Here is a 26,339-nt window from a genome sequence, read left to right on the forward strand (position 1 = left end):
GTAGCCGAAGACTTATGTTTGATGAATTCTCTTAGTTAAGTCTTTTCTGTCCTACAGACGCTCACACGTTCTTCTGCGTGTTCTTAGGTGCGGATTCGAATCTCCTCGTATCCCCCCGCAGCGTTCTTGGAATGGATTCTCCCGTACCCGGGGCAACACATCACACAATAAACGCCAGCTGTTGTGGAACGTGCAGAGGCGCTTCGCAGCCCAGGGGTGTCGCGGGCACCTGGAAACCCTCGCCGCTCCCGCAGCACAGTTAACCTGGACGAGCTGGGGCAACCCGATCTCGGCTGTCGGAGTGGGTGTCCTCAGGAGAGGTGACTTGGTCCTCGCGGACGCCAGGTTTTGCCCCTTAGATACCTGCCACCTCCCAGCCTCCGTTTCCTTCCTGAGAAATAGACTCCTCATCCACCCCCTCCAGTTTTCTGCCCCTTCTTCACCTCTCACGGCACTCTATCCGTACCTTTTCCAAGGGAACGTGCCATAATTCGGCTATGCTCTATTTTCTTGTCTAATAGATTGTAAGCTCCTTGTGGGCAGCATCTATGCCTTCTTAAATCTGTGTTTCTAGTTTCTACCAGCAAGCTTGACCCGAAGGGTCATTAAATAAATGAATGAATAATTTTGTAAATGTTGCTCAAGAAGAGTTAAGTAGTGGCAGGGCCAGGCACGGTGGCTCACGCCTGTAATCCCAGCATTGGGAGGCCAAGGCAGGCGCATCACCCGAGCTCAGGAGTTCAAGACCAGCCTGGGCAAAATGGTGGAACCCCGTCTGTGCTAAAAATGAAAAAAAAAAAACAAAAAAAAAAACAAAAAAAAAAAACCGGGTGTGGTGGCGGGTGCCTATAGTCCCAGCTACTCGGGAGGCTGAGACAGGAGAATCGCTTGAACCCGGGAGGCGGAGGCTGCAGAGAGCCAAGATAGCGCCACTGCACTCCTAGCCTGGGCGACAGAGCGAGACTCCGTTTAAAAAAAAAAAATAAGAAAAAAGTTAAGTAGTGGGAAAGTTCTAGGCAAGAATTTCTTCCCTCCCTCCTCCCTGGCTGGCTTGTGTGCCGGGAGCTGCGCAGACGCGGGGTTACCGTTCGTGAAAGGATTCCTCACGACGAAGGTAAGATGACCTAGCAGGTAACCACGATGAGGGCTTGGAAGGAAGTACATGCCGCTGTGATGGAGTTAAAGACGTGATTAAGAAACTGAGCAGTCCGAAGAATCAGTGTTAATGGCGAGGGGTGGGGTGGGGAGAGAAAAGGTCGGCACGCTGAAGTAGCTGGCTAAAGAGAAAGGGCATGGACAATGGTCCTGTAGCTGGAGAGAGCCCAGCCTGAGGACGGAAAGAGAACAATTACAGCCAAGGGGCCACAGCAGGGGTTTCCATGGTGACAGATGAGGCTGGCTGATATAGGGCCTGAGACATTTAGGCCCCAGTAGCAGCACAGGAATCCTTTGTGGTTGGGCAGAGGGGTGGAGCTTTGAAATATAAGGTAAATGAGAGTACTAAATCTTGACTGAAGTTTAGTTTTAAAGCATCCCTGATTAATGGAAGAGGTAGGATGTGGGGAAGGGCGTTGTATTTGCTTATGTTTTAGTTTAAAATGAATCTGAATTTGCCCCTGTGGTGTTACATGTTAGCAATGATTCACGCTCAGGTGAGCCAGTTTCAGGCCGGCTTGCAGAGAGGCACTCAAACAGCTTGCTTTAAATTTAAGGTAAAAGGCCGGGCGCGGTGGCTCATGCCTGAAATCCCAGCACTTTAGGAGGCCGAGGCAGGTGAATCACTTGAGGTCAGGAGTTTGAGACCAGCCTGGCCAACATGGTGAAACCCTGTCTCTACTAAAAATACAAAAATCAGCCGGGCGTGGTGGCAGGTGCCTGTAGTCCCAGCTACTTATGAGGCTGCGGCAGGAGAATTGCTTGAACCCAGGAGGCGGAGGTTGCAGTGAGCTGAGATAGCGCCTCTGCACTCCATCCTGGGCGACAGAGTGAGACTCCATCTTAATAAGCAAATAAATAAATTTAAGGTAAAAGGTTCTTACCAGCCGGGCGCGGTGGCCCACTCCTGTAATCCCAGCACTTTGGGAGGCCCAGGCAGGTGGATCACCTGAGGTCAGGAGTTCGAGAACAGCCTGGCCAACATGGTGAAACCCCGTCTGTACTAAAAAAATACAAAGTTAGCTGGGCGTGGTGGCAGACATCTGTAATCCCAGCTACTTGGGAGGCTGAGGCAGAAGAATTGCTTGGACCTGGGAAGCGGAGGTTGCAGTGAGCTGAGATCGTGCTATTGCACTCCAGCCTGGGCTACAAGAGCGAAACTCTGTCTCAAAAAAAAAAAAAAAAAAAAGGTTCTTACTTTGGATTACAAACTGTGAGGACTAACCCAATGTTTGTTTTCTTCACTTGTGTATGCCCAGTGCTTAGCTCATAGTTGGTGCTTTAAAAACTTTGGGATGGGATGGAGGTAAGCTTAGCTCCTTGGGCCTCCTTTTTTTTTAAGAACATGTCTACTATTAAAAATTAATTTCTGGCAGGGCGTGGTGGCTCATGCCTGTAATCCCAGCGCTTTGGGAGGCCGAGGTGGGTGGATCACTTGAGGCCAGGAGTTCCAGACCAGCCTGGCCAACATAGTAAAACCCTGTCTCTACTAAAAATACAAAAACAGCTGGGCACGGTGGCGCGTGTCTATAATCCAGCTACTCAGGTGGCCAAGGCAGGAGAATCACTTGAATCTGGGAGGCGGAGGTTGTAGTGAGCCAAGAACATGCCACTGCACTCCAGCCTGGGACTGTCTAAAAAAAAAAAAAAAAAAAAGAGACTCTGTCTTAAAAAAAATTAATTTCTACATAAAGAGTTGCATGTTTAATATTTCGCCTTTGCTTGAAGTGGTCATTTCCAAAGAAAGCTCAGAGTTGAAGTATACCTGTTAACAAATACTCAGAATTCATTGTGGAATTTTTGTTTTTGTTCTTGTTTTTTATCTTGCCTAAATAATTGTTCTCTTCCCCATTCCCTTTATAATTTTGTCAATGACACATTTATTATGTTTATTTAAACTTGAAAAAAGCCCCAAGAATTGTAGGGTAATACCTAGATGTGTTGTGCATTCTGAAAAGCTGTTATATTTTCAATATCAGGGACAATGCAGGATGCTGAAATCATTGTATTTAAACTGGGAAAATGTCTGCCTTATATAATTATGATTTTAAAATCTACCCTGAACTTCTCAAAAGAAGGATTTGTTTATAATACATCATACAGTAATAATTTTATCATTTCCAACAGATAAATGGCAGTGTAATCGATGATATCTTGCACATTCCTTTGTAATTTGTGGGCACTTCACATGGAGAGTCAAGCGGGAGGGCTCATCTGGATAATTTTGAATCCCAGTATTTTCCCCCACCCCACAGAGTAGGTTCTTTCCCCATAGAGTATGAGGCTATTGTTTTATAGTAAGCCTTAAAACTCTCAGACTGAAAGTAATTAGAACTGGAAATTAGTAACCACTTTTTTCTAAACTTTTCCCTTTTATTTTTATTTTCAATGTAAAGTAGGACTTTGCTATAAAAGAAGTGACCCTAGGGAAACTGATGAAGTTAGCGGTATAGAGAGCACCACCACCAGACGCCACCATGCCTGCCGAAGGAGGGAAAACGGACATGGAAAGGATTGGCCTCTTTAGTGAGATGGAATATATTACTGTGGGTGATAAATATGTGTCACAATTTAATCGTAAGTATATTTGCTTTTCTCTACAGACGAATAGTGGGTATTTTCTATATAAAATTTAGATTTAATTTTATATTAAATATTTGATTTAATATTTAAATCAAATGATTTTTTTAATGGTTTATATTTTAAAGCATTTAGTTCTAAAGTTTGTTAACTTGTAAAATTTCAATGGAGTTAAGCGATATCATTCATTTATTTATTTATTTATTTAGAAACAGATCTCTGTTAACCAGGCTGGAGTGCCAGTGGCCTGATTATAGCTCACCGCATCCTCAAACTCCTGGGCTCAAGGGATCCTCCCATCTCAGTCTCCTGAGTCCCTGGACTATAGGCACACACTACCATGCCCAGCTAATTTTTAAACACTTTGTGGAGTGGTGGTGGGGGGCTCTCACTGTGTTGCCCAGGCTGGTCTTGAACTCTTGACCTCAAGAGATCCTCCCCCCTCAGCCTCCCATAGTGCTGGGGTTAAGAGGCATGAGCCACAGCACCCAGCAAGAACTTTATTTTATGAGAATAGGAATCTTTTTTTATTAGAGTACTCTATCCTCATTTATTGTCCTCATAGGTAATTTTATTTCTTTTCAAAGGTGCCTGGCAATTTTCTCCCAGAATATTTTGGTTAGATGGGACACTCCCCTATGCAAACAGCATTTACATTTGCATCCAAGAAGGCCATCCGTTGTTACCTTCCTGAGAAATGAAATGCTAAGTGAATGGCTGAGGGATTTTTACAAAAGTCATAAATAATAAAAAGACCTAATATACATAAATATTTAAATGTCTCAGTTCAATTTTTGGATATCCAATTACTTCTATATAATAATACAAAATAAAACACTGATTTGGAGATATCTCCAAGATACATTGTTAAATAAAAAAGCAAGGTGCAGAATAATCTATATAGTGTGCTAAGCATTAACAATGCTTAGAGACAGCATTTAAAAAAATGAAAAAGGATATCCATGAAAACATTCACTTGAACATACCTGAACATTCTTTGGGAAACAAAATGATAGTCTCTTTGCCTGTGGAAGAAGAATTGGGTGGCCAAGTACAGGAGAAAGACTTCTTGTGAAAATGTTTATACTTTTGAATTTGGAACTATTTGAATGTATTACCTTTTCAAAAATTTAAGTTGGCCAGGTGTGGTGGCTCACAGCTGTAATCCCGGCACTTTGGGAGGTAGTGGCAGGAGGATTGCTTGAAGCCAGGAGTTCAAGACAAGCCTAGACAACATAGTGAGACCCTGTCTCTACAAAAAATACAAAAATTAGCTGGGCATGGTGTCCTGCGCCTATAGTCTCAGCTACTTGGGAGGCTGAGGCAGGAAGTTAAGCCCAGGAGGTTGAGGCTGTAGTGAGCCATGGTCACACCACTGCATTCCAGTTTGGGTGACAGGAGACCTAGTCAAAAAAAAAAAAAAAAAAGTGTAAAAAACTCAGTGATACAGGCCGGGCGTGGTGGCTCATGCCTGTAATCCCAGCACTTTGGGAGGCCGAGGCGGGTGGATCACGAGGTCAGGAGTTCAAGACCAGACTGACCAATATGGTGAAACCCCGTCTCTACTAAAAATACAAAAATTAGCCAGGCTTGGTGGTGCACACCTGTAGTCCCAGCTACTTGGGAGGCTGAGGCAGGAGAATCACTTGAACCTGGGAGGCAGAGGTTGCAGTGAGCTGAGATCGTGCCACTGTACTCCAGCCTGGGCAATAGAGTGAGACTCCGTCTCAAAAAAAAAAAAAAAAAAAAGTCAGTGATACAGATTCACGTTTTAATAGCCAATTGAATTAAGGATTGTGTGCACTTCAAAAAATTCTCCATGTTTCCGAAGCTCTCCTCAAATAGAGCTCTCCTAGATCTAAATTATGAAAGAAGTTCTAAATACTTATTAAAACAGCCTTTAAAAAATTACTGGGCTACTAGTATTTCACTGTATAAATTCCACAGTTTAAAAATCTGTTCTCCTGTTGATGGACATTTGGGCTGTTTTATGTTTTTGATCATTGTGAATAAAACTGCTATGAACATTCTTGTTAACGTCTTTTAGTGGCCACAGACATTCATGCGCCTTGAGTATATGCCCCAGAGAGGAATTGCTTCAATTTGAGTATGAAACACCCTTCTCTTCGACCTATGCACACACTCTCACTGACATCTCACACAGTGCTTTCTAGTCTGTAGTTGGAGAAACATTGAATTAGATCACTTTAAGGTCTCTACCAGCTCTAAAACTCAGAGTGTATAACCAAGACCTTACATATTAACATGTTTGGATGAAAACCACTTAGGTCTTATTGTCAAGATAGCCATTCACACAGGGCTTTCAGGGAATATTTTGAAACAGTGCTTTAGAGCTCAAAATTCATAATTGGCCCAAATCATATTTGGAAATTGTTATCTTATTTTTCATGTCCTTTAATTGCTAGTCAGCTCAAAATTATAATATGCCTAATTTATTTTTAAAGGACCCTTTAATGAGGCTGCAAGCAAAAATAAACAGATGCTACCTGGAGGATCCAAAGAAATGTCAGATCTTCAGGCAGGTTATTTTGATCCCCATTTTGTAAGGATTTTTGAAGGTGAAGGCTACATAAATCTGAATCAAGTGAGGAGACGGGATATGATGGAAGCAGCCAAAAAAAATCTAGGCAAAGCCTTCCTTCCTAGTAGTGGAGAGAAAAAGCTGTAAGTGTTTTTTGGGAAAAGTCGAAAATATATTTCCTGCACCTTTATCCCTAAATTAAATATTTGTTTTTCTGTAGGACTTACTTATGTAAGATGAATTTTTAAGTATTATTCTTAGTTTGTCTTAGGTGGAGATAGTTGTATTGGATGATTTAGATTGACAAGTAATCTTGATTAAATATATTCTCATTATCATATTAAATTTTGGATTATCTATATCACTATGGTCTATTTGTTGATATAATAAAAACAACCTAAATAGTAAAATTTGTTCATAAACCTTGCAAAGTCAGATTGGAGGAAAAAATTGCCTTTAATTATCATGTCTATGCCCCTGACTATTTTTTCTGCTGTTAAAGAAGTATAAACAAAAATATGAGGCTGGGTGCAGTGGCTCATGCCTATAATCCCAGCACTTTTGGAGGCCGAGCTAGGAGGAATGCTTGAGGCCAGGAGTTTGAGACCAGCCTGGGCAATATAGAGAGACCCCATCTCTACAAAAGTTAAAAAATTAGCTAGGTGTGGTAGCAACATGCCTGTAGTCTCAGCTACGCAGGAGGCTGAGGTGAGAGGGTCCCTTGAGCCCAGGAGTTTGAGGTTACAGTGAGCTATGATTGAGCCACTGCACTCCAGCCTGGATGTCAGAGCAAGACCTTGTCTAAAAAAAAGAAAAAAATGTGTAATTAGGATAAATTTTTGTTGTTGTTTTTTGAGACGGAGTCTTGCTCTGTTGCCCAGGCTGGAGTGCAGTGGCACGATCTCGGCTTACTACAACCTCTCCCTCCTGGGTTCAACTGGAGGAGGGTTCTGGGCCACGCCTGGCCAGAAATTCTTTTTTGATGAAGAAAATAACTGATCAAAAATTCATTATTTTTAAATTATTGTGAAGATATACTCATGAGGTTTAACAATATCTTAGTTGTGACAACTGTCAATGTTCCCTTTAAATTAGTTTAACATTAGACCATGAAGTCAATGTAATTAGTTATATAACTGAGACTTAAAACGTAATGTTCATTGAAACACCATCCCTACTAAAAATACAAACTAAAATCACAAAAAATTAGCCGGGCATGGTGGCACGCACCTGTAGTCCCAGCTACTCAGGAGGCTGAGGCAGGAGAATCTCACTTTAACTCCAGAGCCTGAGGTTGCAGTGAGCCGAGAACACACCACTGCACTCCAGCCTGGATGACAGAGGGAGATTCCATCTAAAAAAAAAAAAAAAAAAAAGTAATGTTCATTCACACTCAAAGCTTTGAGTCTCTCAATTTATTAATTTGATAGATGATAACCGAAGTCTAATTTTGTGCTTATTTACTGTGTTTTTTGAGACTAGTAAAACTACTTTGTATAACTTATACTTCCATCTAATTCTAGTAGGCAACATCAGCCAAAATTATTGTCTCTATTAAGAGTGAGGATTTTCTTCTTTTCTTTAATTTCATCTTTTTCTACCTTTTGACACTTTGGATAGAATTATTTATTATTACTACTGTTTCTTGAAATTTTTCATTTTCTTAGATATAAATTTTAAAAATATGATTTTTTCCTTCTGTCACTACTTTATTTCTTTTTCATGTAATGTGTGAAATAACTTTTTCCTACTTTTCAGTCTTTTCTCCTGCCTGTGATAAAGTTTGACTCGTGGTAATAATTGGAAATTGCTACCTTGATACATTAGTTTATAATATGCTTATATTCATCTGTCAGCCAAGAAATAATAACAGTTTTATAATTAGACTAGCCTTTTTTTAAAATAATTCACAGATATGTGAAAAACATCTGTAATTTAGTGGATACAGAAAGTGTTTCCAAAAAGGGAGACTGGTGTTATAAATAAGAAACCCTTATACAGGTACTTATTCAATACCAAATTATGGAACCGTAGGTTTATTATTTATTTATTTATGTATTTATGTATTTATGTATTTATTTATTTATTTTTGTGAGATGGAGTCTGGCTCTGTCATCCAAGCTGGAGTGCAGTGGCGCGATCTCAGCTCACTGCAATCTCCACCTCCCAGGTTCAAGCGAGATTCTCCTGCCTCAGCCTCCCAAGTAGCTGGGATGACAGGCACAGACCACCACGCCCGGCTAGTTTTTTTGTATTTTTAGTAGAGATGGGTTTTGCCATGTTGGCCAGCCTGGTCTCAAACTCCTGACCTCAGGTGATCTGCCCACCTCAGCCTCCCAAAGTGCTGGGATTACATATGTGAGCCACCACGCCCACCCCCGGAACCGTAGGCATTTAATAAATTCTAAATAGAATGACTTTTAATGCTTGCGTTAAATCACATTTTGGGTAAATTATGCCTGTCTGTGAATAGTTCTTCTTTATCTGCATTATCCCTGCTCTATTTCCTTGTTGTATTTTAGAATTTCATTATATAGGTTCATAAAGAGGGATTAATTAAAATATGCTTTCCTACCATTTGTAGACTGAAGGTATTGACAATAAGCAATCAATGTTGATGTCTTTCTAGTTTTTGAAATTTTTACCTCAGATGTATGAACAGTGTCAAGTTTTGATAGTAGTAAGGTTTCGTTTGTCTTGTAGACCTTTTTCTGATTATTAAAATTTGTTTACTTCAATGTTAACTTAAGAATTACAGACTATGACTGTTGCTAACAATAGTTACCCTTATTGTGGAAGTTTTAAGAAAAATTTTGTTAAAGTGCTAGATAGTAAATACTTTGATGATTTTAAATAGATACTGTGTGCCCAGAAAATTTAACATTAAAATGGAAGAAAAGAAAATGTTTCGTTAATTTTTTCTACAGTAAAGTTATGGGATATAAACCAAACAGAAGAAAATTAGCACCCAAATTCCATGAGTCACTTTCTGTCAGTAGTGGAAACAGCAGTCTTAAATATTTGTTTTGAAAGTGTAGTTTCTTGTGGGTGGATAGTCAGAAGTAATTAGCCATTTATTAGCTAACTTGCCATAAAGTGTCCATAAATTAATCTAAAAACACAAAAGACTCTGTTTATTGTTATAGTTAACTGAATTAATGAGAATGATTCTAACTTCCTAAGAATCATGCAGTTCTATTTTTTGTAGAATGTTTATAATAATAAAAATATTAGAAACATATCTCATGTCAAAATCTGTGACTTAAGAATGAGGAAAATGAAATTAGATTAAAACTAGCATTTTTTTCTCTTTTTTTCAATCTGATTAAAAATTATGATAAAATAGACTTAAACTTTGCCATTTTAACCTCCTTCTTTTAAAACATCAAAAAATTATATTTAAGATGTGGCTTAGGAAGCTACTATGGAACAATAGGTGGTCCAGTCCCATTTTTCAGCCCACAGTCAAAACCTCGAGAAAAATATAAGGCACCTGGAAAGAATTTATACACAAACCCGGGAAAGAAAGGAACTGGATATGGGTAAGATATTTTTAATACTTTGTCATATCATTTGTTTTGAAATTAAAAAAAATTAAATTTCTGAACTCTGAAGTCACCATTACTTACTTTGCTTCCTTAGCTATGCAAATATTACCATAGGTAAACAGTTTTCACACTCTGCTGACTTCTATGATGCAGCAAAACTAAATTATAAGGTAAAAAATCTGTTTTGAATGTTTCAACCTTTCCTTTATTTAAATAGTTAACTCGATATTAATAATTCACTTGAGGCCGGGCGCGGTGGCTCACACCTGTAATCCCAGCACGTTGGGCGGCCAAGATGGGCGGATCACGAGGTCAGGAGTTTGAGACCAGCCTGACCAACATGGTGAAACCCCGTCTCTACTAATCTTACAAAAATTAGCCAGGCATGGTGGCGGGCACCTGTAATCCCAGCTACTCAGGAGGCTGAGGCAGGAGAACCGCTTGAACCCAGGATACGGAGGTTGCAGTGAGCCAAGATCACACCACTGCACTCCAGCCTCAGTGACAGAACGAGACTCCATCTCAAAAATAATAATAATAATAATAATAATAATAATAATAATTCACTTGAGATCTAATTTTGTTTGGTTCTATCTATTTATATCACTGGGACAGTGGCAAACTCATGTTTGTGGATTGTGATAATTTTACCCTTTTATTAGATTTTCATATCTTGCTGTATATCCTCTCAGCTCCTTCCAGGGTGAATTTTCTCTCTTCCTATGGTTTTTACCACATCTATTTTACATCTCTCTAAACTAGCTGTGAAACTTCTATTAGCCTGGCCTGATCAACTATGTTCTATTTTAAATAAAGAGTCATATCCTGACCCTTAGCCATATTCCCACCACACCCTACTATCTGTGCCTGCAAAAGTAATTGTAATACTTTTGGGCTGATCAAGAAGCCATTATGATGAGCAAATGGGATGGAGGAGTTGGGGGGTGATGGGAAAAAGTGGAGGTTACAGAATGGTTGAATCCTATGAGGAGACAGAGTGAAAGGATAGGAGAAAACTGCTCACTTTATTAAATGGCAGAGATAAAAACTAAAATGTACTAGCATATGCCTCTTACACTCACTGTGTACCATATTTGACTTATAATGAGACCTGTTCACTTATATGGGGAACGTCATATATACATATATATAATCTCATATATATTATGAGATTATATATATGTATACATATATGAGATTATATATATAATCAATACACATATATAATCTCATATATACATATAAAATATTTTTAAAAATTACAAAAATGTATATACATATCTCACATATACACATATACATATATGTATATATATCATATATATGAGATATATGTATATGTGTATATGTGAGATATATACACATATATGTGATATATATACATAATCTCATATATATAATTTTTTAAATTATAAAAATTATATTCATATCTCATATATACATATAAAATCATATATATATATAATCTCATGTAATCTTTACAACAGCATTAAGTGGGGAATAATAATGTCTTCATTTACAGTCGAAGAAGATGTGACACTAAAATGTAACTTTCCCAGAGTCTCAGAAATGCTACAAAGCAGGAAGGGCTTGAACTAGAGACAAGTCTTGTTGTACTGCATCATACTGCCCAGATAGTTAATATAGATTCGTTCAAGTGATAAGGTCTCAGGATCGCAAATAAATTTGTATCCAAAATGAATAAGCATAGTTCTGTTTGTAAGTAGGCATATCTTTTGTATCATAAAAATAGAACATAGCAAATCAATGTTTTATTTTATTGCAAATTAATGTTTTAAAAAAGTACACCCAGCAGGATGGATTTAAGAATCATGTTTATATTAAAATGTAAAAGATTTAACTCTGGGTTATTTTCAATTTGTGAAATTTATGCTGTGTAATTTCAAACTCTTTAATTTACAGAAAGCAAATGAAGAACACCATCGTTTACTTAAAGGAGCACCGTTTAAGTTAAATCTTCACCCAAGGGACTATTTTGACGCTAATCCTTATTTTTCTGAGGAAACTTTACCACCAATTAAAAAAGAAGAGAAGAAAGAATCAATTTCAAATGCTTTTAAACCTTCTTCTCCTGGTAAAAAGGTAGGTTTACAATTTTAGGATGAAAAAAATTAAGTATTGTAAAGAAATACTGTCTCTTGCTGTCAAATGATTTTTTTCCCATGTAAATAATAAACTTTTGTTCGTATGGATACCAAGAATCTTCGGACCTATTTTTACAAAATTACATGAAATCACCAAGTATGAATAATGTAGGGGATAATGAAGCCCTTGTCATGAAGTAATTATTAGTCTCTTCAAATGTATTTGAATTTATAATAATTTTTTTTTTTTTTGAGACGGAGTCTCACTCTGTTGCCCAGGCTGGACTGCAGTGGCATGATCTAGGCTCGCTGCAAGCTCCGCCTCTCGAGTTCAAGCAATTCTCCAGGGTAGCTGAGATTATAGGCACGTGCAACCACGCCTAGTGAATTCATAATGAATTTTTGAAATGCTTCTCTAGACCCTAGGTCTAGTTTTTCTTAAAACCATAAAAAGCCAAACCATCTTTTAGTTTTTGGAATGGCAATTAAAATTAACTATCTTCCTGCTGCAGAAGTTAACAAGTGAGAATAAAAATTAAAATGCTCCAGCAGTTTATAAACCTTAGTCAGTACCTTTTTTTCTGTAAATTGCCTCTTCATTTTTCTTGTAGACTTTGTATTTCAAAGTTTATGTTTTTAATATTGTAAGATACCTTATAAGATCTCTCCATATATTAAGGGTACTACTCTTGTTTTGTTATTTGTGTTGAAAACAATTTTTTTAATCTGAATTTAATGCTGAATTTTATTGAATATACGTTGAATTTTACCAAATGGTGTAATCTATTTAGACTGTCCCTTCACTCCCCACTTTTTACTTTCATAAGCTGAATAACAATATTTACTGAAATGAATCTCACTTGGCTGTGTTGTATTAATCGTAAAATATAATACTGTGTTTTATTTGCTAATATTTTATTAAGTATTTTTGCATGAATAATTTGAAGTGTGATTGGTCTGTATTTTTAAAACTATGTATATGCCTTGTTCTGTTTTGGTACAAGTGGATGCAGGCATCTTAAAGCAATGGGGGTAATTTCTTTGTTTTTCTATGTTCTATAGCAGTTTAATAGCATTAGAAATATCAGCTTTTTGAAGACGTGAAAGAATTCACACAGTGAAGCGTTCTGAGCTTAGCCGTATTACAGGGTGGCTCTGCTAATTTTCTCAATTCTTACATTTCTTTCTCCATCTGTTTTGTGTAGGTTTTCTATCTATTTTTGGTCAATGTAGATTATATTTTCTTACAAAATCACTCATTTCATTCAGGTTTTTGGGGTTTACAGAAATATTATTTTTTATATGTGTGTATATATATACATATATATATATATATATATTTTTTTTTTTTTTTTTTTGAGACAGAGTCTTGCTCTGTTGCCCAGGCCGGAGTGCAGTGGCACGATCTTGGCTCACTGCAACCTCTGCCTCGTAGGTTCAATTCAAGTGATTCTCTTGCCTCAGCCTCCCTAAGAGCTGGGATTACAGGAGTGTGCCACCATGCCTGGCTAATTTTTGTATTTTCAGTAGAGACAGGTTTTCACCATGTTGGCCAGGCTGGTCTTGAACTCCTGACCTCAGGTGACCCATCTGCCTCAGCCTCCCAAAGTGCTGGGATTACAGGCATGAGCCACCGCGCCTGGCCTATTTTATATTTTTGATATTAAGTATAGGTATAGACTTTCCTCACTTCTTTTTCATTCTTAATTCTATTACAGATTTAGCTATTAACTTACTTTTTAAAGCCTCACTTGGGTTTATTTAACCTATGTTTTTCTATTTTTAATTCATTCATTTTGCTTTTATACTTTTAAATTAATTTATTTAAACTTTCTTAAGTTTTCTTGTTATTGTAAGCTTTAAAATAATCCATGTGTCTTCAATCTGGAAAACTTGAAAACTTATAACTGTATCTTTCAAATGAATTAAATCTTCATGTATATTTGGCATAGATACTACAAGAAAAGGTGCCTAATTAAATGGGTTATTATGATTCTATAGAATTTTCCTGTGATTATATAGAATATAAAGTTAAAATTCTGTCAAATCAGTTTAAGAAGTCAAAACAAATATTTCTGTCTTGTGTACAGGTTGAAAAATATTTTGATTGACTTCTCTTAATAGACTACAAGACAAGTAAAGTAGATTGCATTTTCCTCTCACTTTCTATTTCTATGTGCTATTGCTTATTACTTTTTTTAAAGTATCATCATTGACTGACATTTAGTAAACTCATGTTGTGCCACACTCCTTGTTCCCCATTGTCTATCAAAATACATCTGACCTAGGATTTCCCTTACTAATAGACTCACTTTCTAACTAAGTGATAGCCTGGTCTGATAAACTCTAAAATATTAATGCTTGGCAATAGTTTAGACTGTTACCTGACTATAAACACTGTCATTTTTATAGAGAGCTTTTGGATTATGGTGTTTTGACCCTATAAAGTTGGTGGTAGGGAGACCTTTTGGTGGTATTTGAATTAAACAGTATCATTTTCTTTAAAACCAACTCCGCAGATTACAATAATATGTATGAACTTCTTCACAAGCTAATTTTGTAGAGGCATTTTACAAAATCACATTAAATTGTCTCATTTTTCTTCGCAGCCTGGTGGAATGAAGGCAGGAACATTTGATCCTTACCCATCACATTCTGCTGACCCTTATGTGGCTAAATTGGCAAATATTTCTGGCAAAGACGATAAGATTTTCCACCCACCAAGTGGACCAAAAAGCAGACCAGTTGAAAGTATAATGACTTTGAATGTCAGAAGGTGGGAATATCTTACACTTAGCTTACAAACCAAGAAAAAATTGTTTCCAACTTTTATACTTCTTCAAAATAGTATCTTTTATTTATATATACTTTTTAAAATGACAAATGTGGGTGACTTTAGACATCTCAGCACCTTCCATGTACAGGTACCTGCCCTCCCTTGTAGAAGTTCTCCCCCATCTTCTGAAATTCCCAGCTGAAAAAGCTTAAGTTATCTGCACCAAACCATTCTGTGCATAATTTTTAAAGCAAATCTATAGCGCCTCATTATGAGTTATTTGAGACTAGTTAGATATTCATAGTTCAGTTAGCAGTACACATTAACATTGGCTATTTCTCGAAGGGAGTTTCTTAGCAATTGTAAGAAATCCTAATGATGCTTGAGAGTTCTGTCTCTTTAACTTTGAGATAACCTATGAAAATAGAAAATATTCTGGTTAATTAAAAATGCCAACATAACTATAATGCTTTGAGAAAAAGTATATTATCAAAGTATCTTAAAACTTCAATTTTATCCAGGTTTTGTATACTCTCAAAACTGAAAAAGTTCTTTGGAGTAAAAACAATCAGTTATTCTGTGTCTAAAGGACACTAAATTTACATTCTTTTATAAAAACAGTAGTACATCTTTATCACTTGGGGACAGCAATTATAATACTAACATTAGTATTATTTCACAAAAATAAAACTGCCCTTTATTACAAAGGTCTATTTCTTTTCTCTTTTTTTTTTTTCTTTTTTTTTCTGAGACGGAGTTTCGCTCTTATTCCCCAGGCTGGGGTGCAATGGCGTGATCTCGGCTCACCATAACCTCCGCCTCCCGGGTTCAAGCGATTCCCCTGCCTCAGCCTCCCGAGTAGCCGGGATTACAGGCATGCGACACCATGCCCGGCTAATTTTGTATTTTTAGTAGAGATGGGGTTTTTCCATGTTGGTAAGGCTGGTCTCGAACTCCCAACCTCAGGTGATCCGCCCACCTCAGCCTCCCAAAGTGCTGGGATTACAAGCGTGAGCCACCACGTCTGGCACAAAGGTGTATTTCTGATTGACTACTCGTTAAGTTCTTTAGAACAATGTATTTACCAGCAGAACTAATCAGCTAAAGACAAATTACTTAACATTTTTATAAATTAAAAATACCAGTGCTATGTGTTAACTTTTACCTAATCAGAAATATGATTTTGAATACATGAATTCTTTTGGGAAAGAAGACTTCATAGTAAGTTGATACTATCTTAAAACTTTGATAATTTGGGGTGCTCTAACTTAGATGATGTTCAAACTTGTACTGCTCTTCTTGCTCATGAGACTATTGAGAAGATCGTGTGGTCCCTGGATACCTAACAATGGCCTTTTTTCACTTTATTCTCTCACTCAACATCCATTTAGAGCTTCAATATGTATCCAATTTTCTGACTGAATTATTTTAATCTAGTCAGTTGCTTAAGTTGAAAAAAAATTTCTGGGCATCTTAAGCTTTATATCATTCAGGGACTAGCTAGCACTACATTTTATGTTGAGAGTTTGCAAGATTAGAAAAAAATGATTTTACATAAGGAAAATTTTAAATGGTATATAGTTTGTTACTTCAGACATAGTATCTACAGCCCATGACATTTTTTGTGATGTACATAATTTTACTGTATTTTATGTATTTTAAGATGTGTTTTCTCTAAAAAAAAAAATATTGAAGTTATCTTCTGGTTTCATGGGGACTAATTAGCTTGAGATGCCATCTAGTTTCAAACATTTGCTTAAAAAACTGAAGCCCCTTGTAAGGTGGCTATAACCTGCTTTCCTGTTGTCTTTGTTATTTTCATGTATCTTTTCCTTGAGCCTCATGAAATACATGTACTTTTTTTTAACCTACTCTACTACATTACCGGTAAGGTTGTTCATTCTGCCTTCTATCTTCTATCATCTCTTCTCTGAAGTCTGCTAATATCCTCAGATGGAGCTTCTACTGAACTTCTATCTCAAACCTGTCTTTTATGTATTATAGTCATTCCATATATGTTATACCTTGTATGATAGTTATTTTGTTACATATAGCTATGTTTGATTTTATATTTTTTCAAAACATTTATCTCAATATTTCCCAAATAAAGCATTTGTCAAGTGAAGTTTTTTCTTGAGCACTTGTATGTGTCACTAGCATTAACTACAGAATGCTGTGTGTATTTCAGTGGCCTCCAATACTGTGACATTTGTATTAAGCCATGTATGCGTCTCATTAGGAATACTAGAACCAGTGTTTTTCCTGTGAGTTCCATTTCAGTAATATAGTATCACTGCAATTAACTGGAAGCATAGCACATTCACATTTTATGTAAAATAAAATAATCACCCCCCCAAACTCCAATACTACTTTGACAAGAGCTCTAAATTGTTATGATACCATCAAATAGAAGTTAAACTATGCAATTAATACAAAATCACTAATGTATGAGATGCCATTATAAGTGAGGTAATGTAGGTGAAATGAATAGTCCTTCTTAGCTGCAATAATTAGCCAATTCAAGCTTTCCAAGCCTACCATGTCTTGCTGATACTATATACGGGTTTGAAGGAACAGGTTTTGGAAAAACATGTTGTCTTTTTTTCCTTTTCTGAGACGGAGTTTCACTCTTGTCACCCAGGCTGGAGTGGAATGGCGTGATCTCGGCTCACTGCAACCTCCGCCTCCCAGGTTCAAGCAACTCTCCTGTCTCAGCCTCCCAAGTAGCTGGTATTACAGGTGCCCACCACCATGCCCAGCTAATTTTTGTATTTTTAGTAGAGACGGGGTTTTGCCATGTTGGTCAGGCTGGTCTCAAACTCCTGACCTCAGGTGATCTGCCCGCCTCAGCCTCCCAAAGTGCTGGGATTACAGGTGTGAGCCACTGCACCCGGCGGGAAATACATTTTGAATGGTAGCTTAACCCATATGGGTTTTATTATAATAAGCTAATACAGATGATGATGATGACCGATTTTTGCATATTTTATCTACTCTTTGTAGCACTTTGGTGACAATTTTGTGGAATCAGTAAGGAAAATTGATTTTGACTTAGCAAAATTCACATTTTCTGAATTAACAAAAACTTATCTGTGTCACTGAACCACGATTCTCCCAGATATTAGGGTAAATGTATGTAAGTTAAACTGTTGTCTACAGGAATACTATTCTCTGTGGGCTAGTTGGTAAAGTATTGGACTTAGAAACAGGAAGATACGGAGCTTTTTTCTATCCTTTTAATCTTTAACCTCTGGCAAGCCACTTATCACTACTCTGCCCAACTTCATCTAATAAACAGACGGTAAAATTAGAATTTTCCTCACCACACGCACCCTCTGATAGATGGAACTTTGTGTGTGGGTAGGGGGCCGGTATTTCAGGTTTTCTGTGCGTTCTTTTCTATCCAGAGAATAAACCTGAGAAAGTTCTATGATGCTGTAGCATATATGTTTGGAGCAAGAAGAAAGAGAAGAATAAGTGATTGTTCTTTTGAAAAATCTGAATTTTATCTTCCGTTTAGTAATTCTGAATTTATTGAAGTCCCTTTCTTTTTATAATACATTATCAAAACATTATCCTGAATCAAGTTCTAGCTTCTTTTACCCTAATTTTAAAACCAGTAAACTTTTGGACAGTAGAATTTAAAATTGATTCCGTAATTGTTTTCCTTCTTAAATTGTATCTTGTAAGTATATATGGCTTTAATAAAATGAAGTGTTTTAAGTTGATGAGAAAATTTTGATTTTGGATTGTTAATATGTTACAAAGTATATTTGTTTTAAATTTTTTAATGAAAAAAGTTTTTATAAGAATGTACAGATAGGCTGGGCATGGTGGCTCATGTGTGTAATCTCAGCACCTTGGAAGGCCAAGGCAGGCAGATCGCTTGAGCCCAGGATTTTAAGACCATCCTGGGCAACATGGCAAAACTCTGTCTCTACAAAAAATATAAAAATTAGCCAGGCATGATGGCACATGCCTGTAGTTTCAGCTACTTGGGCGGCTGAGGCAGGCGGATTGCTTAAAAGCCTAGGAGGTTGAGGTTGCAGTGAACTGTGATTGCACCACTGCACTCCAGCCTGGGCAACAGAGTGAGACCCTGTCTTAAAAAAAAAAAAAAAGAGAGAGCTTTACTTCCAACTATGTGGTCAATTTTGGAATAGGTGTGGTGTGGTGCTGAAAAAAATGTATATTCTGTTGATTTGGGGTGGAGAGTTCTGTAGATGTCTATTAGGTCCACTTTGTGCAGAGCTGAGTTCAATTCCTGGATATCCTTTTTAACTTTCTGTCTCATTGATCTGTCTAATGTTGACAGTGGGGTGTTAAAATCTCCCACTATTATTGTGTGGGAGTTTAAGTCCCATTGTAGGTCACTCAGGACTTGCTTTATGAATCTGGGTGCTCCTGTGTTGGGTGCATATATATTTAGGATAGTTAGCTCTTCTTGTTGAATTGATCCCTTTACCATTATGTAATGGCCTTCTTTGTCTCTTTTGATCTTTGTTGGTTTAAAGTCTATTTTATCAGAGACTAGGATTGCAACCCCTGCCTTTTTTTGTTTTCCGTTTGCTTGATAGATCTTCCTCCATCCCTTTATTTTGAGTCTATGTGTGTCTCTGCACGTGAGATGGGTTTCCTGAATACAGCACACTGATGGGTCTTGACTCCTTATCCAGTTTGCCAGTCTGTGTCTTTTAATTGGAGCATTTAGCCCATTTACATTTAAAGTTAATATTGTTATGTGTGAATTTGATCCTGTCATTATGATGTTAGTTGGTTATTTTGCTCGTTAGTTGATGCAGTTTCTTCCTAGCCTCGATGGTCTTTGCAATTGCAATCAAACTAGAACTCAGGATTAAGAAACTCACTCAAAACTGCTCAACTACATGGAAACTGAACAACCTGCTCCTGAATGACTATTGGGTACATAATGAAATGAAGGCAGAAATAAAGATGTTCTTTGAAACCAATGAGAACAAAGACACAACATACCAGAATCTCTGGGACACATTCAAAGCAGAGTGTAGAGGGAAATTTATAGCACTAAATGCCCACAAGAGAAAGCAGGAAAGACCCAAAATTGACACCCTAACATCACAATTAAAAGAACTAGAAAAGCAAGAGCAAACACATTCAAAAGCTAGCAGAAGGCTAGAAATAACTAAAATCAGAGCAGAACTGAAGGAAATAGAGACACAAAAAACCATTCAAAAAATTAATGAATCCAAGAGCTGGTTTTTTGAAAAGATCAACAAAATTGATAGACCATTAGCAAGACTAATAAAGAAGAAAAGAGAGAAGAATCAAATAGATGCAATAAAAAATGAAAAAGGGGATATCACTACCGATCCCACAGAAATACAATCTACCAGCAGAGAATACTACAAACACCTCTATGCAAATAAACTAGAAAATCTAGAAGAAATGGATAAATTCCTCGACAAATACACCCTCCCAAGACTAAACCAGGAAGAAGTTGAATCTCTGAATAGACCACTAACAGGCTCTGAAATTGTGGCAATAATCAACAGCTTACCAACCAAAAAGAGTCCAGGACCTGATGGATTCACAGCCGAATTCTACCAGAGGTACAAGGAGGAACTGGTACCATTCCTTCTGAAACTATTCCAATCGACAGAAAAAGAGGGAATCCTCCCTAACACATTTTATGAAGCCAGCATCGTCCTGATACCAAAGCCTGGCAGAGACATAACCAAAAAAGAGAATTTCAGACCAATATCCTTGATGAACATTGATGCAAAAATCCTCAATAAAATACTGGCAAACTGAATCCAGCAGCACATCAAAAAGCTTATACACCATGATCAAGTAGGCTTCATCCCTGGGATGCAAGGCTGGTTCAACATACACAAATCAATAAATGTAATCCAGCATATAAACAGAACCAAAGACAAAAACCACATGATTATCTCAATAGACGCAGAAAATGCCTTTGACAAAATTCAACAACCATTCATGCTAAAAACTCTCAATAAATTAGGTATTGATGGGACGTATCTCAAAATACTAAGAGCTATCTATGACAAACCCACAGTCAATATCATACTGAATGGGCAAAAACTGGAAGCATTCCCTTTGAAAACTGGCACAAGACAGGGATGCCCTCTCTCACCACTCCTACTCAACATAGTGCTGGAAGTTCTGGCCAGGGCAATCAGGGCAATCAGAAGGAAATAAAGAGTATTCAGTTAGGAAAAGAGGAAGTCAAATTGTCCCTGTTTGCAGATGACATGATTGTATATCTAGAAAACCCCATTGTCTCAGCCCAAAATCTCCTTAAGCTGATTAGCAACTTCAGCAAAGTCTCAGGATACAAAATCAATGTACAAAACTCACAAGCATTCTTGTACACCAATCACAGACAAACAGAGAGCCAAATCATGAGCGAACTCCCATTCACAATTGCTTCAAAGAGAATAAAATACCTAGGAATCCAACTTACAAGGGATGTGAAGGACCTCTTCAAGGAGAACTACAAACCACTGCTCAATGAAATAAAAGAGGATACAAACAAATGGAAGAACATTCCATGCTCATGGGTTGGAAGAATCAATATCATGAAAATGGCCATACTGCCCAAGGTAATTTATAGATTCAATGCCATCCCCATCAAGCTACCCATGACTTTCTTCACAGAATTGGAAAAAACTACTTTAAAGTTCATATGGAACCAAAAAAGAGCCTGCATCGCCAAGTCAATCCTAAGCCAAAAGAACAAAGCTGGAGGCATCACGCTACCTGACTTCAAACTATACCACAAGGCTACAGTAACCAAAACAGCATGGTACTGGTACCACAACAGAGACATAGATCAATGGAACAGAACAGAGCCCTCAGAAATAATGCCACATATCTACAACTATCTGATCTTTGACAAACCTGACAAAAACAAGCAATGGGGAAAGGATTCCCTATTTAATAAATGGTGCTGGGAAAACTGGCTAGCCATATGTAGAAAGCTGAAAATGGATCCCTTCCTTATACCTTATACAAAAATTAATTCAAGATGGATTAAAGACTTAAATGTTAGACCTAAAACCATTAAAACCCTACAAGTAAACCTAGGCAATACCATTCAGGACATAGGCGTGGGCAAGGACTTCATGTCTAAAACACCAAAAGCAATGGCAACAAAAGCCAACATTGACAAATGGGATCTAATTAAACTAAAGAGCTTCTGCACAGCAAAAGAAACTACCATCAGAGTGAACAGGCAACCTACAAAATGGGAGAAAATTGTTGCAACCTACTCATCTGACAAAGGGCTAATACCCAGAATCTACAATGAACTCAAACAAATTTACAAGAAAAAAACAAACAACCCCATCAAAAAGTGAGCGAAGGACATGAACAGACACTTCTCAAAAGAAGACATTTATGCAGCCAAAAAACACATGAAAAAATGCTCATCATCACTGGCCATCAGAGAAATGCAAATCAAAACCACAGTGAGATACCATCTCACACCAATTAGAATGGCCATCATTAAAAAATTAGGAAACAACAGGTGCTGGAGAGGATGTGGAGAAATAGGAACACTTTTACACTGTTGGTGGGACTGTAAACTAGTTCAACCATTGTGGAAGTCAGTGTGGCGATTCCTCAGGGATCTAGAACTAGAAATACCATTTGACCCAGCCATCCCATTACTGGGTATATACCCAAAGGACTATAAATCATGCTGCTATAAAGACACATGCACACATATGTTTATTGTGGCACTATTCACAATAGCAAAGAGTTGGAACCAACCCAAATGTCCAACAACGATAGACTGGATTAAGAAAATGTGGCACATATACACCATGGAATACTATGCAGCCATAAAAAATGATGAGTTCATGTCCTTTGTAGGGACATGGATGAAACTGGAAAACATCATTCTCAGTAAAGTGTTGCAAGGACAAAAAACCAAACACTGCATGTTCTCACTCATAGGTGGGAATTGAACAATGAGAACTCATGGACACAGGAAGGGGAACATCACACTCCGGGGACTGTTGTGGGGTGGGGGGAGGGGGGAGGGACAGCAATAGGAGATATACCTAATGCTAAATGATGAGTTAATGGGTGCAGCAAAACAACATGGCACATGGATACATATGTAACAAACCTGCACATTGTGCACATGTACCCTAAAACCTAAAGTATAATAAAAAAAAAGAAAATGATGTTTAGATTACAAAATGACAAGCAAGATGAAATACAATTAAATAATCATTGTTGCAATTAGGTAAATCAAGTTACCAAACTCTCAATGTAGAAAATTGGTGGATGTGAACCCTGGTCAGGAATCTACTCTTATATTTCTTTGTGACCATAAGTTTCATTAAGGTTTGCTGAATCTTATTCTACATAATAGCTGGAAAATTAGAGATAGCTACATATTAACAGAAGAATGCACCTTTCAGGATCACAAACAATATATGCTAGATGCTTCCATTTTGATGTTAGGGATGTGTCAGTGCACAGATGGTTGATACATAAGTATCAATTGTAATTATCTTTGGGTGGCAAAACTATAAATAATTTTCTATGTGTGGGTTTAGCTGTATTTTCTAAAATGAGTATGCATCACTTTTATCATAATAAAATAGTTAATATTTGTAAAAAAAAAAGAATGTACAGGTATTTGACTTGTACCTATAAAATTAATGTGTGTTTATTTTCCAATTTTAGGGCACTAAATTCAAAGAACTACAAGACTGCTTCAGTACCATCCTATTAGCAACCGGAAGACAAGTAGCTTTCTAGATCTTAACTATGAGTAATTCATTATCAAGAGCTAATTATTTGAAAAAATATAAACTGTTATAGAGCAGATAGCTCAAGCAGTTAAAAGAAATTTAAGCCTGCAACTCTAATTCTCTTCCTTATTTTAATACTACTACTTATAATTAATAAATAGTATTTGCTAATAACATGTGGTTGTTGTTTTATGTTTTTACATCTATGTTTCTGAGCAGAATATGTTTACACATTTTATAAAATCCTGGAGTGCAATCTGTCATTTGCTTTTACTGCTAATATTAAAAAATTGCAGGGTTGGAGGGGAGGAGTAGAAGAGACTGCTGGAAGGGTAGAAAGTACACAATAAGTTCTTGCTGTTTCTTTTCAGAAGTATTGAAAATTGGATTGATAGCTATCCAAGTGTCATAGCCTACTAAAGCATTCTTAACATCAAAGATAAATGTTAGATCCATTTATATTATTACATAGATACAATATATACACATGATATAGTGAGGCAAATGCTTCAGCTTATATGATAACATGCCCTCTATTTGTGATTTATGTAAAGCATCAGGTTATTTAGCCAATGGCAGCCCCAAGACGAGTTGAGGGGTTGAGGGGAATGTACTTGTTGAGTATCTTATAAAAATTCTGAAGTTGGAAGATGGATGAAGTCAGTCTTTCGTGTCCTCCCATGTTCCTCTCTAGCTGTCAAGCTGCCTCTCCTGGGGCATCCCACCTAGGCCTTACCTGCTAGTCCCCAAGTTATCTCTTCTCCTTCACCTGCCCTATCTCTTTTAACAATATCTGCTCTAAGCCAGGCATAGTGGCTCACGCCTGAAATCCCAGCACTTTGGGAGGCTGAGTCGGGTGGATCATGAGGTCAGGAGTTCGAGACCAGCCTGCCCAACATAGTGAAACCCTGTCTCTACTAAAAATACAAAAATTATCTGGGCATGGTGGCGTGTGCCTGTAATCCCAGCTCGGGAGGCTGAGGAAGGAGAATCGCTTGAACCTGGAAGGCAGAGGTTGCAGTGAGCTGAGATCATGCCACTACACTCCAGCCTGGGCAACAGAGTGAGACTCCGTCTAAAAAAAAAAAAAAAATCTGCTCTTAAAAGACATGATTTAAATATCTTACTGTAGTTCATAGTGAGGTATTGATAGCCCTCATTCACCAGGGGCAGGGGCTGGTGGGGTTTGTATTTTAAAAGGGAAATGTAAAATATCTAAATATCAAATAATACATTGGAAGTTATTTTTGATAATGGTGTGATATGGTTTGGCTGTGTCCCTGCCCACGCAAATCTCATCTTGAATTGTAGCTCCCATAATTCCCACATGTTGTGGGAGGGACCTGTGGGAGTTAATTCAATCACGGGGGCAGTTTCCCCCATATGTTCTCGTGGTAGTGAATAAGTCTCGCGAGATCTGATGATTTTATAAGGGGTTTCCTCTTTCGCTTGATTCTGATTCTCTCTTTTCTGCCACCAGGTAAGACGTGCCTTTCACCTTCCACCATAATTGTGAGGCCTCCACAGCCACGTGGAACTGTGAGTCCATTAAACCTCTTTTTCTTTATAAATTACCCAGTCTCGGGTACGTCTTTATCAGCGTTGTGAAAAATGGACAAATATGTGGTGCTTTGTTAGAGCTTGTCCTTCTGCCAGTCCAGGCTGCCTAGAGCTGGAAATGAGTTTGTAGAAGGCTACAAGACTCTTCTTTTGGGCCTCCCCACTTTTTTTAAGTGGAGGGAACTATGTCAAGCCAGACATATAGCTGGCTTTTGAAGGAGGAGTGCAGATGGTACAGATAATTTGTACAATTAAGGTTTTAAAGGAATTTTTCATGCCTGCCTCATAACTAACACTGTGCAGTTAATATCGTAAACACATTACCAAGGGTATAATGTGAATCAAGGAGTAATATTGAATACATTGTCTTCAGAATAGGAATGGCCTTACCAAGTACACATAGGTGAATAAAATCTATGGTTATATATATTACCAAAAAAGCCTTATAAATATATTTATTCTTAGGCTGGGCGCGGTGGTTCATGCCTATAATACCCCAATTCTTTTGAGATAAGAGTTTTATATTTTCAGATTTTATCAAAATTTATTTTAGATTTAAAAATCACAATTGTTCATTTTAATCTGTCTTTATAGTTAATTTTTATTAATGTGCCTTTTTAAGACAACACACTTCATATCATATTCATAGATGGGAACACTAATGCCTTCCTGAAGGGTTTGAGCAGTAGTGTGACAATTGACAGACCTTATCCAGATTTTATATGAATGTATTGTGTCAGTTTACAGAAAACCAAATATGGAAACCAGTAATGGGAATAGTGAAATATGTAAAACAATTAAGATTTTTCTAAGTGTTGGTAGAGGAAATCATACACACACATTCGATCTGACAGGTGCAAACTAGTTATGATGCCCATGGATTGTTTTCTTACAATTATTATCTCTTCTTTTAACTTTGAAAATGTAACAATACGAAACAGTTTTATTCCTCAGACTCAGCCATGACACTGGCGTCCTCTATGGACAACTTACACATCTAGTTATCTACTCTCCCGTTATGATGCCTGTATGACTTGGATAGTTTTCTGCATCCATCATCAATGAGTGACGGAAGAAATAAGCTTGCTCAGCCAGACATCAGTCTCTGCTACAAACCATCTACTTACATCTGTTCAAGGCTCAAATCTGAAACAATGATTGTGGATGTTGATGTAACATGGAAGAAAGGCTTAATTTTAAGGGAGACTTAGATCAATAAGAAGCTCTAATAAGAACTGGAGAGAAAGTTAAGCAGTAGTACCTCAAGAAAGTTAAGCAGTAGTACGATCATAGTTTTTGAAATCT

At 37.4% G+C, this 26,339-nt stretch overlaps 2 protein-coding genes across 7 annotated transcripts in view; both read left to right on the top strand.

The window, feature by feature from the left end:
* ANKRD37 (ankyrin repeat domain 37) overlaps positions 1 to 634 on the top strand; it is a 29,658-nt gene extending 29,024 nt beyond the window's left edge. For all 4 annotated transcript variants that reach the window (XM_030816397.1, XM_030816395.1, XM_030816396.1 and 1 more), the window contains one exon: positions 88 to 634. Coding sequence is in view for 3 of the 4 variants with exons in the window: in XM_030816395.1 (XP_030672255.1) it covers positions 88 to 490 (403 nt within the window). In the remaining variant the exon portion in view is untranslated. The remainder of the gene's footprint in view (positions 1 to 87) is intronic.
* A 2,141-nt stretch (positions 635 to 2,775) lies between these two features.
* On the top strand, positions 2,776 to 24,990 carry C7BH4orf47 (chromosome 7b C4orf47 homolog). Of its 3 annotated transcripts, none has more exons than XM_030816401.1 (7): positions 2,776 to 3,732; positions 6,201 to 6,420; positions 9,682 to 9,819; positions 9,920 to 9,995; positions 11,749 to 11,928; positions 14,540 to 14,706; positions 24,955 to 24,990. In XM_030816401.1, exons 1-7 carry the CDS (start codon positions 3,633 to 3,635, stop codon positions 24,956 to 24,958), a joined length of 885 nt encoding a protein of 294 aa, XP_030672261.1. In that variant the 5' UTR covers positions 2,776 to 3,632; the 3' UTR covers positions 24,959 to 24,990. The 3 variants fall into 3 exon arrangements, with proteins under 3 accessions (XP_030672261.1, XP_030672260.1, XP_030672259.1); XM_030816400.1 differs by lacking the exon at positions 24,955 to 24,990 and adding an exon at positions 23,407 to 23,650; XM_030816399.1 differs by lacking the exon at positions 24,955 to 24,990 and having other exon boundaries at positions 14,540 to 15,431.
* Positions 24,991 to 26,339: the final 1,349 nt, after the last annotated feature.

This window comes from Nomascus leucogenys, chromosome 7b (assembly GCF_006542625.1).
Source record: "Nomascus leucogenys isolate Asia chromosome 7b, Asia_NLE_v1, whole genome shotgun sequence".
NCBI lineage: Eukaryota > Metazoa > Chordata > Mammalia > Primates > Hylobatidae > Nomascus > Nomascus leucogenys.